The sequence below is a fragment of the Penicillium antarcticum genome (genome assembly GCF_028974205.1).
Source record: "Penicillium antarcticum strain IBT 31339 chromosome Unknown utg000003l_segment0_segment0, whole genome shotgun sequence".
Classification (NCBI taxonomy): domain Eukaryota; kingdom Fungi; phylum Ascomycota; class Eurotiomycetes; order Eurotiales; family Aspergillaceae; genus Penicillium; species Penicillium antarcticum.
Window position 1 is genome coordinate 230,779 of NW_026695301.1, and position 14,635 is coordinate 245,413.

At 49.8% G+C, this 14,635-nt stretch overlaps 5 protein-coding genes across 5 annotated transcripts; 4 read left to right on the forward strand and 1 right to left on the reverse strand.

Annotated features, from left to right (window-relative positions):
• Positions 1-528: 528 nt before the first annotated feature.
• N7508_002801 (uncharacterized protein) lies at positions 529-913 on the forward strand (the record flags this gene model as incomplete). The annotated part of the gene is made up of 2 exons (XM_058460867.1): positions 529-652; positions 696-913. 2 exons carry the CDS (start codon positions 529-531, stop codon positions 911-913), a joined length of 342 nt encoding a protein of 113 aa, XP_058321444.1.
• Positions 914-1,690: 777 nt separating this feature from the next.
• Positions 1,691-1,882, forward strand: N7508_002802 (uncharacterized protein; the record flags this gene model as incomplete). The annotated part of the gene is made up of 1 exon (XM_058460868.1): positions 1,691-1,882. The coding sequence occupies one exon, from the start codon at positions 1,691-1,693 to the stop codon at positions 1,880-1,882; it is 192 nt and encodes a 63-aa protein (XP_058321445.1).
• Positions 1,883-2,478: 596 nt separating this feature from the next.
• On the reverse strand, positions 2,479-4,990 carry N7508_002803 (ABC-F family ATP-binding cassette domain-containing protein; the record flags this gene model as incomplete). Its single annotated transcript, XM_058460869.1, has 7 exons — positions 2,479-2,844; positions 2,893-3,987; positions 4,037-4,136; positions 4,184-4,376; positions 4,429-4,614; positions 4,664-4,856; positions 4,913-4,990. 7 exons carry the CDS (start codon positions 4,988-4,990, stop codon positions 2,479-2,481), a joined length of 2,211 nt encoding a protein of 736 aa, XP_058321446.1.
• A 3,310-nt stretch (positions 4,991-8,300) lies between these two features.
• N7508_002804 (bZIP transcription factor) lies at positions 8,301-10,153 on the forward strand (the record flags this gene model as incomplete). Its single annotated transcript, XM_058460870.1, has 2 exons — positions 8,301-9,279; positions 9,333-10,153. 2 exons carry the CDS (start codon positions 8,301-8,303, stop codon positions 10,151-10,153), a joined length of 1,800 nt encoding a protein of 599 aa, XP_058321447.1.
• A 1,013-nt stretch (positions 10,154-11,166) lies between these two features.
• On the forward strand, positions 11,167-14,325 carry N7508_002805 (ribonuclease Z; the record flags this gene model as incomplete). Its single annotated transcript, XM_058460871.1, has 1 exon — positions 11,167-14,325. The coding sequence occupies one exon, from the start codon at positions 11,167-11,169 to the stop codon at positions 14,323-14,325; it is 3,159 nt and encodes a 1,052-aa protein (XP_058321448.1).
• Between the last annotated feature and the right edge of the window lie 310 nt (positions 14,326-14,635).

Here is a 14,635-nt window from a genome sequence, read left to right on the forward strand (position 1 = left end):
CTCGGTGGCTTATCAATTTCCGCCTCGCCCGCTCCGCGGACTGTTTAACTCCATTTTGATATTTCTTTATAACATTCTATTGTATTCGTCAAGTTGTATTTGGCTCTACGGACAAGTTTGTTCAAATGAATTCTACCCGATTGATATTAGAGAACTGCTTTACATACGTCGTTAGTCAAGATCTCGTTGGTCAACTAGATCTGACAGCAGTGGACATCAGTCCTTTTACAACCTTACGTTTATTTCGTCTAGGTAGTTGACCTGAGGCACTCAAAAGAAGGTTAAAACGAAGGGAGAAAAGAGAGACCAAAATTGGGCGAAAAAATTGCAGGGAACTATCCAAGATTCCGTCTCCATGGCACTCTATACTCACTTACGACCGCGTTAATATGATAACCCGCATCTTCCACTTATTCTTATTTCTCGTCCCATTGGTCCATTCCCTCGTATCTCTTCTTTCTCTTCCACCCCATTCCCTTCTCATCATCTTGCTTGTCTTGACCCAGGCTACTCCATGCTTCCGCAGAAATGACAAAGCAGACTGGCGATTCAACCTCGATCAAACCAGCAAATAAGCACCACAGGCAAGATTGCTTCTTCATCCAGGAACGGTGGATCTTCTACTGCCAGAAGCAGTCCGCAGACGTCCCCGGTGAGAATGAAGTCTTTCGCAGTCGTAATCATTAAGTTAACAGGAAGCCCTCGCCAATCTGAGAAAAGTCGAAAGCCAGACCAAATGCTCCGAGGAAATCATTCCTCAGAAGTCGGCAGTGGCTCAAAGACCGACGAACCTCTCCCATCTCAAGAAATCGAAACGATGAAACAGCCTCCATCGATCTACACCCTCTCACGTACGATCTACCAGTCACATAACAGAAGCGTGCTGCCATTAGGTCTCAGTATCGGAACTTAACGGCAGCACTATTTTGTTGTCAATAAGGAGAGCGGCATTGAGGAAAAGCCGCGGTACCGACGCATTGTTTGCCTGGAGTTCGATTCCGATGGCAATGTCCGCTGATACATCGTCAATCGAAATATCCATAGAGAAAGTCCAAAGCGAGTGCTCTTGATGCCCCGATTTCTGGAAATGTCGACAATTTCAAAGAGAACAAGTGCGACCTGGCAAAGGGAAATAAGACAGGATGGGCGAAGCTGTGGCTTCACAAAGAGACATGGAGTGGGAGACTCGCTGGTCTCCAACGAAGGATATGCTTAACACCGATAACCGCCGAAGACAATGTATCCAACGTGGAAGCAGAACCAGAGATGACGACGGATTACCCTACTTTGTGACTTTTCAGATGGATTCATAAGATCCACAGGGCCACAAACTGCCCCTCTTGGACAGCTTGGACAACAGCCCTTCTAAGTTTAGAAGCGAGACGGCCGAAAGCAATGAGAGGGCCCGGCAAGAAAAGTCTGTCGAGTCATTTCAACATATGCAGGAACGGATGTTACTATCAACCGAAAGTGCGATCTTACGGAAGCATTACATCAACACAGTATTGGACGGTCTGAGTTTTAATCTTCCAAGCATTCGGTTCCTGGACCAACCCGGCAAAGACTCCGACAAAATCCTCAGACAGTTGATATCTGGAAAGCTCCTAGACGGATCTACGACCACACGCAAACTTGGCACGCTGAGTGCAACACCAGGGCGACCAATCCCTCCGAGAGAAGCAAAAAAGGCATGCTTGATAATGGGAACGATGCAGAAGATAAGCCTTCCGAGGAAGATTTTGAATCCGATGATGACAACGGCAGAGGTGAGGGAAAAGAAGACGCTTCTCTGAGTTTGGACAAGCGCTTGATCACAGATAAACTCCAACCTCGACCCCGACGACATGGACAGACAGACTTTGAGGGACATCGCCATATGTGATGTTCCAGAGATCGGACTATTGGAGTTCAGCTGGCTGGTTAATCAAGGTGTTTCAGAACTGGCACAATTCCGCCTGAGAGGGACTGGGCTAGAAAGGGAATCACACATACGAACAGAAAGGAGTGCATCAGAAACCAAAACGGAACCCATTGACTACTTCGCAGAGACGCAGACTCGATATCAACCAGGCCACGATGGATTCTCAGGGGACCACAATCGGTTCTTACAATAAGCAAATTGATCGATTGGAAAGCAGGGATAATTGAGTTTAAAGAAGACAACCAAGCATGCAATTTCCGCGATGTGGGAAGGCCTTTGAACTCTCACGCACCGAGTCTACAAGCGGCATTCAATGGAAGCATGTCCTGGTTTCCATGTACTATCGACTACAGCATTTGTTATGAGGATGAATGTCGCACGGCCAGGCCAGGGATCTGACCATGTGGCCCGGGAGTAATTCTTACCACTGCACAGATAAAGTCATATATTTTGTCTCTACCAGATGCTTTCATCTTACCTCACAGTCCATTGATTTTCATTGTAGACAGTATGTCTCTGCTGACCCCGGCGTTGAATTTCCATTGGCCATACTCTACTTACACTGCTAGCAGTTTTTGTACCCGCTTCACCAGGCTCTGTTCAAACTGCTCCACACCGTTCTTCTGTTCGTTCATTTTGCCTTGTTTGATCACATACACTGACCGCCGTCGCTGAGTCTCTTCAGTTTCTTCCTCTTCCAAGCCTTCGAAATCTTCATCGAGCTTGTGCTCTGTATCGCGCTTGCCTTCGATCACAGACCGTACAAGGAAACGGTCGTGGGAGATCAAGATAACAGCGCCATTGAAAGAGGAGAGAGCGGTGGCTAATGCAGTGACAGTGTGGAAATCCAGGTGAGTGGTGATTTCATCGAGAATGAGAAGCTGCGGTGCACTCCACACAATCCGGACCAAGGCAAGGCGAACCTAGATTGACGTTAGCTTGCTCAAAGGAGACATCAGTGTTCCACTTACGAGTTGTCCGCCCGATAGCTTGCAAACGGGGACACTAGATGCAATGCGACCTGCTAACCCCATTGAAGAAAGCAAACCCCTTACAACACCTTCATTCAAATTTCCCTCGGTTTCAGCCATTAACAAACCCAGTGCAGTCAGACTGGGCTGTCCTCGACCAAGCTCTTGCAATTCTTCCACGGAGTGTTGACTATAGTAGCCCACTTTTAACCGCGAATGAGTCGACACCTTGCCTTTGAAGGGAGAGAGCTGCCCTGTCAAAATACGGACCAGGGTTGTCTTTCCTGATCCATTCAGACCCATGATACCAACCCGATCACCCAAGTGAACGACCAAATTCACATCGTCCAGGATGACGCGTTCGGTCTTCTTGTACTGAAACACAATGCCCTCAAGTGAAACCAATGGACCAGGGAATCGCAACTCAGTTGCATCAGGCAAACTCATGGTCGCGCCCTTTTCATCCACAGGGATATCAATCTCCGCTCGACTGGTCAAGTGATAGCCCACAAGATCACGGTTCAGCTTGAAACGTCCACCGTTCGCGCTAACTTGCAGACCCATCCTATCATCGACCTTCTTTTGTCGAGACTTAGCCTGTCGCAGCTTATTCTCGTCGTTCGTTTTCTTTCCAAGCTTCATATTCTCCCGAATACTAGACTCCATATGAGCAATCTGCCGCTCCTGCGCCTCCTTCATACGACCAAGATAGAGCTTCTGCTCTTCATGATCCTGCTCATAAGCCGATAAATTTCCACGGAAATATGTCAACTTCTGGTCTCGGAGAATGACAATCTCTTCACAGACGGCATTGATGAAGTCGCGGTCATGAGAAACTAATACGATAGTTGTCTCCGAACTGTCCCGTAGCTGTTTCAGGTAATTCTCTAGCCAAACCACACCAAGCAGGTCCAAGAAGTTGGTTGGCTCGTCTAGGATCATGATATCGGGATCTTGCACTAGGACACCGGCTAGCATGCATCGCATACGCCAGCCACCAGAAAGTGTGGAGACTTTCTTTCCGAGCCCATCTTCTTTAAAGCCGAGGCCGAGGAGAACTCGTCGGGCTTGGTGCTCCATGTCGGCTAGTTTCATCTGGTCTCATGTTAGTGAATTTAGCGGGTGTAGCTGGACAGATGCTTACGTCTTCAAGCTGAGACTGTAGGTTCTGTAATGTCTCAACGGCGTCTTGGGTATCTGATGCGACTGTTTCCGCATTAATGGCGTCTACATCCTGTGCCAGCCTGGTAATGTCAGATATGGTCGTTCATATGGAAACCGAACCTCTTACATTTCCGCTGTGGTATCAAGCTTAACCTCGGCAGCCTTTAGATCCTTTCTCGCCTGGAGACCGCGAGCACCACTCTTCAAGCTTGCACTTTTATGAGCCAGGAAGAGATGTTTCTCGGCTTTCTGATGTCGGATTTTGCGAATTGCTCGCACGGGTTCCATCGGATCCTCACCCTCGAAGCTCTTTAAAAGGTCTTTCATCATCACAATTAGTTGAGTGAACTGGGAATTTATTGAGATACTCACAATCAGCCATTCGAACGGCCTCATTCCGACTCTCATCACTGCTAAGCACAGATTCTAAAACAGTTTTGTCTTGGTTTGTAACTGTACCAAGTTCATTATCCTGATCATCAGTCTGCTGCAAGATCGCCATGCGAGTGGCATGTGGAATGCCAGGGATAAGTTTCTCAGCCATAGCCCGGAGAAGCGCTGCAAATGTCAATATCCATATATGTTGATGTTCCGAGGTCAATCTCACTAGACTTTCCAGTTCCATTCCGTCCAAGCAATCCATAATGAATCCCAGCCTTCAATCGTAAATGAGCATCCGAGATCAATTCTCGTCCCGCAGCCTTGGCTTTGGATTTGCCCTTGGTCTTGGCCTTGGATGTATCTTCTGTCAAATCGGCCGCAGAAGAGTTGACAACAATATTCAATCCATCTACGTCGATCTGGCACGAGTTGACATGTTAATGATCAGATCGATCAAATATCAAGGGCGTCATACCTCCTTCGAAGGATTATCATCTAGCAGATGAAACCGAGTCTGTTTGCATGTTGCGAGGATGGCAGGTAGAGACATCATAACTTCAAATGCCAAGATGCAGTTTTTGTGTTTGTGTTTGTGTTTGATGTTATGTCAAAAAGGGTCCGAGTGTCAAGAGGCGAATTCCATAGGGATAATTATCAGGAGTGGAAGTCCTGGAACATCAGGCCCTTTAAGATATTCAGCTTACCTCGGCACAGCCCCTTGCAAAACCAGCGCCACAACAGAAAATGACTATGTTGAGTCATGGAAATCCAAAATGATCGATTTGATGTCAACTCGAATGTGGCGGGGTCCCAAAGGGGAAATAGTTGGTGCCTGAGGCGAATATTCACTGTCAGTGCTGCATTCATGAATACGGATTGAGAACCGGAATTATAGTAACTCCGAATGAGCGGATTACTAATGATGAGCATAGCATAAATAGCAAGAAATAGCAAGTAAAAGACAGAGATTTGAATGCCCTCATTGGCTGAGCAAGTTACGGAAGACAGCAAGTTCCGACATTCACATTCCTTGCTTGGTCATTTTGCGTGGAGAGCCGCGCTCGCTTCGGAAGTTGCACTTTCGCGTGTTCTTATATTGTCATTCATATGTGTGGATGGTGGTGAGTCACTGTCTTGGCTTTGGTCATTGACTCTTTTGTTTTGGACTTTGAATGTGAGGATATATCGAACGAAATATAGTATGCAAAGCCGGTGGTTGTATACGTTGCTTGAGATTAAGATACTCAGATACAAAATCATTATCAATCTAGATAGCTCATGAAGTACTACATAATGTAACAAATGCGTAGACTCACGGTCTCAGTTAAATTCTTTCCCTAGCGACCTGCCATCTTGTTCATGGCTCTTTGAGATCCTCGGTAAGACGTTGAATAATGATCAAAAACTGGGGTTTCTCCTGGAAGGGTTCCGTGACTGGAAAGATCGAGGCGCCCGGACTCTTCTTGAGGAAGAAAACATTCGAGTAATATCTGCACATAAAAGACACGCAATTCTGATAGTGGACGTTGAAATTAAGATCTAGAATTCTATCGCTATGATACCATTCACAATTATTCCCCGTGGAAAAAGGCCTAGAATTTCTCCAGCGAAATTGAATTTATTGAAGATGTTGTTGTCTTAGACCTGAACGGTCAGATCATTCGCGACACGTGGAAATCTGCTCATTCGCAACACATTCTACATGGCCGGGGAAGACTAGTTCGAGTCCTAAGGCAGAAGAAAGTCCAGATCAACAGTGGAGTTGAACTAGAAACTCCATTGTCCACGATAAGGTACAATCTAGATCTCGACCTTAATCCTAGATCTACCCACAGCATCTAGATCAAAAGGTTCCAGAGCCTGGAACACACCCACTCACTTCGAAACATGGGTCTACAAAGACTCGTCAGAAAACCAAAGAAGCAGAAGATCAAGGGTCTTGGGGCCTGGGTGATCAGGGAAAAGGGCGGGTCTTGAAATGAGGGAGTCGTCAGACAACCAGACTATGGATATAGGGAAAACTTCGATCTAGACCAATGTAATTATATGCATTTGTAGGACACTGCAGACATTGCGGTGTGGATTATGACAAAACCACGGATAGCAGACATTAATTGCAAAACTCATCAGTAAACGCGTGGAGTCAGTCTGATAAATATCAGCATGTGGAAACAGCGAAGAATTGCTGGCCGGGGGCGCGAACCGAAGCCCTAATCGTTGTTCACCGGTATTCGGTTTGATCGGTCCAGGAACAGGAACACCACTTATCATAGTGTTCCAAGCCATCAATTATCGGTTATATCGGCGCCAGAGCTACGCCACAGGGACTTGTAGGGTCTATTATTAAATATGAAAATACGACGAACTTAGGGTTGTGGCAGTTCACTCAGCCTCTTTTGGACGCGGTCACTTGACGCGGCCGGAGATCAGTTAGAACTCCGCCTCAGCCCTAGACGATCACTGGGCGCAGCGGATTTTCCGAGGTTCGAGACTTTACAGTGGAAAAAAGGCGGGTATGATCTATTCCGCCTCGCCTTAGGGGTCTTGGCGATAGAAATAGGCAGGTTGAAGGATTGGAAGACGAAGGTTCTAGAGGCGCCATGAGACATCCACCTGGAGTAACAGGATACGATAATACCGGGCGCACCAAGTAAAAGGATCAACAATTTGAGTCCACCGAAAATATAGACTCTGATAAACTCGGACAAGCTAACCACATCAGGAATAGCAACATCACGTGAAACGGGGCTGGCCTAAATAGTTTAAGACTTTTCTATTATAGCCGACCCGCTTGAACTCGACTAAAGCTTATTATTGGACTTTTCAGACGGATCCAGCTGCTCCGGTATACCGTGGTTAGTTGGCCGCGTACAGGGCGAGTCGCCGGTACAGAGATCCCTGTGATGAAACAGATCACTTCCGTGGCATTGGAGTGGCCACACCCTAGTTTCACTGTGACAGAGGTGCATGCACATCTGTGTTCTGGACCACTGGCTCTGTCTCACCAGAGTGAGAAAGGCAAGCCCCGGAGTACTGTAGCGGGTTATCTACCGTATAGTCTGCCTAAAGAGGACTACGGCGCCGAGTAGTTTCCCTATTGACGCTAAACACTAAATAAATTGATAGTCACCCCTAGTGCAAACCAGTTATCTGATTGAGTTCAATACAAAAGGTGTCGCTATGCATTTGCATCAGTGTTTGTGTTGTCTGAGGAATGTCCCTTATACAAAAGTGTATAGATGTAAACAGAGACAGCACGCAGCCACCTGCGTCATGAATGAACTGGTTCAGGAACTCATTACAATACAAAACTAAGAATCTCCGAGCCCCAACATGCCCGAGCCAATGGGAGACTGTGGTTTTTGCGGGATTGATCCACCATTTACATAGTACAGTCGGATATAGTGTAACTATTGAGTTAGTATTGATAAATAGGATGAAGAGATATGAAATTGCTCAATTGTCTATTTGATAGCGATCGAAGGAATCACTAGACAATCGCTAATGTCAGTAGATGCTGGAACACAAGAATAGGAGTATCCCTTGATACGGTACTGTAAACAAGGCCTGTTTCAAGGTGGCGCTGCAGCCAATCACGGCACCACATTCTTCAGTCCCGCTGACTCAGCCAAAAGGACGCGCAATCCGATTTCTATTCCGGTGGCCTTCCCCTGTTTCCCTGGTTCATCTCTTTGGCTTCAATTTCGTTATCACAAAATCCTACTTTTCTCTCGTTTGGATTATTTTATTATCTGCCGTTCCCTCGTTTATCTACACATCAAAGTCACGAGTCTATTTATTCACCCACACCTACACCTTATCTAGCCTCTCCTGCAGTAGTTGGGATACAGGCTGTTCTCACCATGGCAACACTCGCAGAGCATCCTATGCAACCCTCCGCCTCCCCTATGCCCATGATGACCGGCAGTTACGATCAGGATCTCGACTCCTTCATTAACATGGATCAACTCACCTACACAAATGACCCCGCCCGCTCTAAGATTGCCATGACCAGCCAACCTTCGGTCGCAAGTACCGAATTCAGCGCTAGTGATGCCCGCAGTGCCAGCTTCGCATCAAGTGGACAGTCCCCCCTCGCTTTCCAAGCTCCTAGTCACCAGTACGATGAGCACAGACAACAGACTGGTCTGCCGCCCGGTGCGCTTTCCATGACCTACAGCCAGGTCCCGATGGGATTCAGCAACAGCCAGGGATTCCCTATGAACGGTGATGTGTATGCTGGTCATCACATGAAGCGTGAGGAGGCACCATTCGATTTTAACGCCGCACCGGGCCGGAACCCGTCGGAGATGGATATCGAATCCGACAACATGAACTCTTCGCCCTACTTCTACCAGGCTCAACCCAGCAACAAGAACCAATACATTGACCCTAGCGCTATCGGCGGCCAGGAGCTGGCTCAGGCTGGTCCGTCGACGCAGGTCGGTCGCATGTACCCTGGTATGCACCAGCAGGCCGCCATGGCCAAGGCCCAGCAACAAAAGCAGAGCGAGATGGTCCGTCACCAGATGCAACAGCGCCCGGAACAAGTTCCCGCTGCCATGCCCCAGGTTCGCGGTCCCCGCAACCCCGACCCTGTCGTCGAGGAGCGCATCTCTCGCCTGCTCCAGCAGATGCGGGCCAACGCCATGGCAAACGGCGAGGGCTCCCCCACTCCATCTAACGGCATGCCTCAGATGGCTAAGGCCCGCAAGGATGAAGCCGATATGGATGAGGACGAGCGTCTCCTTGCTAGTGAAGAAGGCAAGAAGCTCAGCAGCAAGGAGCGTCGTCAACTGCGGAACAAAGTTTCTGCTCGCGCTTTCCGATCTCGCCGCAAGGGTACGACTATCCTAACGGTTTTGTCACTTTCTTTCGCTAACATATATTACTAGAATACATCGGTCAGCTCGAAAGCGAGGTGGCTGCCCGCACCAACGAGGCCCACGAAGTCCGTCTCCAGAACCGCGCTCTCTATGAAGAGAATGCTCGCCTAAATGACCTGGCCCGCATGCTCCTCGGATCTCCCCACTTCTCCTCTTTCCTCAACGACATGGGCGACACCCTGCCCGCTCTTCCCCAGCAATCTCAGCAACCCCAGCAACAGCAACAACCTCAGCAGGCCAAGCCCCAGCCCCAGCCTACCATGCAGGCTATGCCTCAAGAGGCCAACCGCGGCCAGGAGTACCAGATGCAGCAGAACCCCCAGACCAACATGGTCATGGTCCCCAACCAGGGTATGGATCCTAACATGGGTATGAACAACGCTGGCTGGAACTCTGGCATCGACATGAACTTTGGCAACGCCTCCGTCTTCGCCGTCATGGAAGTCCCCGAGGGCCCTGCTCTCGACGCCGAGGTTCTCTCCGGCAAATCTTCTTCCATCGACGTTTCCGAGAACTCTAAGAACGATGCCCCCGTTGTTGGTCGTCCCACTTCCGACTCGCCCCAGTCTGACATTGGTGTCGCCAACCCCGATGTCGAGATTGACGAGTCTGACCCTGCCTTCGCTCTCTTCGTCGATTCTCCTGCGCCTGCTTCCTCCAATGCTGACTTGACCTTCGAGGGTGTGCCCAGCGAGAAGGCCTCTCAGTTCGAACTGGTTGTCGACAACTCTGATGTCAGCACCGCAGCCAAGAGACGCTTCGACTCCCTCTGCCTCAGCATTGACGCCGCCTTCGAGCGTGTCTCCGCTTTCACTTCCCACCTCCAGTGATTCCCCACTCGCGTCCTGCCTCTCTGGCCTTCTTTTCTTTGTACATGTGATTCTTTTACTCGGCAGTCTGACTTATTGTCATCGCCTTGTGACTATACCATACTAGCCTATTTTGCGGATCGGTCTTTTTTTCAATATCGGGGAGTTTCAAGGCGCCTATCTTCATTATATCGTGTATCTCCCGCGATGGTTCTGGGTGGAATATTTGGAGTGGTCACTCCTGGCGTACACAAGGCATTGAGCAAAAGTCCAACCCTTGATATCTACGGCCATATGATTGTCTTTTTGCATAGCCTGTACTCCTTTTCTTTGAATGTAGCTTAGCCCAATAGAATGCTTGTCAATTTACTATTACTACCTGTGTCAATATCTCCCATACTGTAGATGTATAGTATGAGATAGCATCCATAAACCTAGTTCCCAACACTACGCTCCAGAGCCCATTGATGCTGCTGTAATCCTATTGCAACAAATTCAGCTACACAGCGAATACAAACGGTAATCTATAGTAGCTGGTCACTATGGAGTATAGGGGTTGGCGTTGAGTTAGCCAGTGCGGCCATCGCGCAAAATCGGTCGCTATTTTTTCAACGGGATCCACCAACCTCAATGTTGCCAGTTGCGACGGGGTCTCTTGTTCTTTCCCCTCAGTTCACTATCTACCAGTCAAATTGGCTTCCCTTCTAGCGCGCGGTGCCCTGTTTACCACGGCCACTCGCGCGATCACCCGGAGCGCGCTCCCTCGGACGTCACCTCTGACCCTTCAGACATATCGCACCAGCCGTGTCACGAACAAGAACAGTGACTCACTACGGTCGAGACACTTCTTACACCAGGCACCGATCCTCCAAGCACAGCCTCTCCGAATCAGACAACCAGCGGTGCACCCCAACGCGTTGATTCTCCCTGCCCCACTCGCCCACCATCGACGCAAGTCCAAAGACTACTTAATCTGCGAACCGTCCAAATTCGAAATCGTCTCTTCACCCCCAAACCGGCGAGGCGCCAATCCAATGAAGTTTTTCTATCAGGTCATCACGACCCCGACGGCCGACACGCCCGGTACGGTCCTCTGTCTCAACTTCCCGGACAAGCGATACTTCTTCGGACAGCTATCAGAAGGTACACAGCGCGCATGCACAGAACGCGGCGTGAAGCTCGGTCTGCTCTCTGATGTATTCGTCACCGGAAAGACCGAATGGGCCAACACTGGCGGTTTGATTGGCATGATCTTGACACTGGCCGATACGGTGGCAACTTCAGCTGCGGCCATTGAAGAAGAGAACCGGAATAAAGCCCGCCGCCGGGCTGAACGAGAGGCTGCTGAGGATTCGAGGAAAAGCAAGAAGACTCAGAAATTACCGGAGAACAAGCCAGACAGCAAGGATGAGAGGCACGGTGTGGCTTATGTCGAGCGGGATGGTGAGCTCGTGGAACAGAAGGGTAACCTGACCATCCATGGACCTACAAATCTTACGCATACGTTGGCTACAGCCCGGCGGTTTGTTTTTCGCAAGGGCATGCCGGTTTACTTGAAAGAGTATGACTCTGAGAGCCTTGCTAAGCAGGCAATTTTCGGCGTTGAAGATCCCTTCCAGACGCCTTCATGGGAAGACTCCAACATCAAGGTCTGGGCTATGGCTCTGAAGCCTCGCCAGGCTAGTCCTATGCTCTCAGAGAGGTCTCGCAGCCCACGGAAGCGCAGCTTGGACGAGTTTCAGGAATTTGCGCAACCCCAAGATGAGTTGGATCAACGCACCAAGGACCAAATGGTGAGACAATCCATTGTACAGGATATGTTCAATTCAACATGGAAGATGGATACTCTGTTCGAAACCCAATTGTCTGAGGTTAAGATGCCTGCTGCTATGTTTGTTCGCAATCCCGAGACGAAGGATCTTGAGCCATACAAGGGTCCGGCGCCTGGGGACAAGGGCCCCCTCCCTGATATCAAGGTGCTCGTTCGAAAGCCCTGGCCTGGTGCTACGGTAGAGAGTCTACCACCTACCTCTCCTGCCAGGGAGGCAGTCTGCTATATCGTGCGGAACCATGATATCCGCGGAAAGTTCGATCCCAACAAGGCGAAAGAACTGAACGTGGAGAAGGGAGCTAAGTACTCAGCTCTGACAAAGGGCGAGAGTGTTCAGTCGTTGGACGGAAAGACTGTTACTCCCGATATGGTACTGGGAGCTCCTCGACTTGGAAAGGGTATTGCCATCATGGAAGTCCCCTCCTCCGAATATGTTGAAGACCTAGTGAACAGACCTGAGTGGAAGTCACGAGCCGTGACGACCGAGCTGAAAGCCTTCATCTGGATTCTTGGGCCGGGTGTTGCAGAGCATCCCAAGTTCCAGGAATTCGTCGCCAGCTTACCCGACTGCAAACACACTGTCTCGGGTACAGACCACACACCTAACTACCTGGCATTGGGTAGCGCCGCTAGCTCGACCGTTCGATTCGCACGTCTGAACAGTGACAGTTACTCAATTCCCGTGCATGACAATGTCACCCTGCCACAACCTGGAGCTCCGAATGCCGGTTCAGCATCGGCAATCGCAGCCCGGGAGACCTCTCCCCTCGAGCCCCTCGAGCCCGGCTTCATTATCAACATGGAGCCCAACTTTGGCTTCAACAAGGACGAGGTGATGTCTCGCTTCAACCCGTCAATGGCCCTGCACAGGATCCCACGTTCTGTTGAGCAACGGATGGATGTCATTCGCAAGCGCATTGCCAAGCCTGCCTTCCAAAACATGCTTCAAGCCCAGCGGACGGAATGGCCTGGCTCGGATGCCGAGATTATTGCTCTAGGCACTGGCTCTTCTATTCCGTCCAAATACCGCAATGTCTCCGCAAATCTGGTCAAGGTTCCTGGCTACGGCTACTACCTTTTGGACTGTGGTGAAAACACACTCGGTCAATTGAAGCGAGTGTTCGAGCCCGAGGAGCTCAGCGAAGTGTTCCAGAACCTGCGCATGATCTGGATCAGTCATTTGCACGCCGATCATCACTTAGGAACGGCCTCTGTGATTAAAGCCTGGTACCAGGAAAACTACGGTCTGAATACCGCGCCTGCTCAGCGTGAGACAGATCTTGAAATGATCCTCCAAGAGAAGCGGCTATCCGTCGTATCGGATGATGCGATGATTTCCTGGCTGGAGGAGTACTCCGCCGTTGAAGACTTTGGATTCGATAAAGTCCTTCCTCTGACTGCACACCCCGAAGTCTCCGGATCTCAAATAATCACCCGGCTTACATACCGTCATCGACCTGATAATGTATTCTCTGGCCGTCGCACCTCAATGTCCTTCAATGACCGATGCTCTCCCCTCACCTCTCTTCTCAAATCTGCCACCGGCCTTGAGAACCTCCTCACCTGCCGAGTGAAGCACTGCAAGGGCGCACTCGCCGTGTCTCTCGTCTTCCCGCATGGATTCAAGATATCCTACTCCGGCGACTGCAGACCATCTGCCAAGTTCGCCTCCATTGGTCAGGGATCTACTGTCCTCATCCACGAAGCCACCTTCGGCCCCGACATGGTTGGATCTGCCATGGCCAAGCGCCACTCGACGTCCGCAGAAGCCATAGAAGTCGGTCGCCGCATGCAAGCGCGTGCCATCCTGCTCACGCATTTTAGTCAGCGCTACCAGAAGCTCACCTTTGTCGACAACCGCAAGGCAGATGTACCCCAGTCTGCCCGTGACGCAAGCGCAAAGGAACCCGCCGACGCAGATATCCCATTCGACGACCCCCAAGACCAACAAGCTGCTGCCGACACGCCATTGTCAGATGACATCGGCCCGGAAATGAAACACGAAGCTAAGCCTTATGGTGGTCTCATCACTGGAGCAATGGACTACATGCGTATCAAGGTCGGAGACTTCGCACTTGCTCAGGCTTACGCGCCTGCGCTAGAGAAACTCGTCGATTTAATGGAACGTGCAACCATCGAAGAAACAGAGCGGACCAAGAAGATCCGTCAGGCGGAAGAGAATGAACGCAAGGCAAAGACCAATAAGAAGTGGGCTAAGCAAATGGCTGCTGCCGGTGCAGCTGCGGCTGCAGCTGCAGCGACGGCTGAAACCGTTGATGTTCCAGCCGAGTCCAATGCCCACTCTGTCTGGAGTGCCAGTGAAAGTGAGGATGGATGGGAGACCAGCGACTGTGAGATGTAATTTCTGGAGATTCTGCATATTATACCATTTGTGAATACGCTGCATTTTAGCATCTGATGCAAGGAGCAAATATTTGCCGGGGTGCGGATATCAGGGATCCTTGTCATAGATCTATTTAGAAAAATCAAAAATGTCCGCACCACTGACTCTACTCATATATATCTCTCTCACCATATAGTTCTACATGTGTTTATATACTTGGGCACTTATCGGTTATCGCTTTATCCCAACGGCTTAGCGCCTCACCGCCCCACGGCCTAGACACTCATACTCCCCGGACTTCCCTCCGTACACTTTGTAAACCACCCAG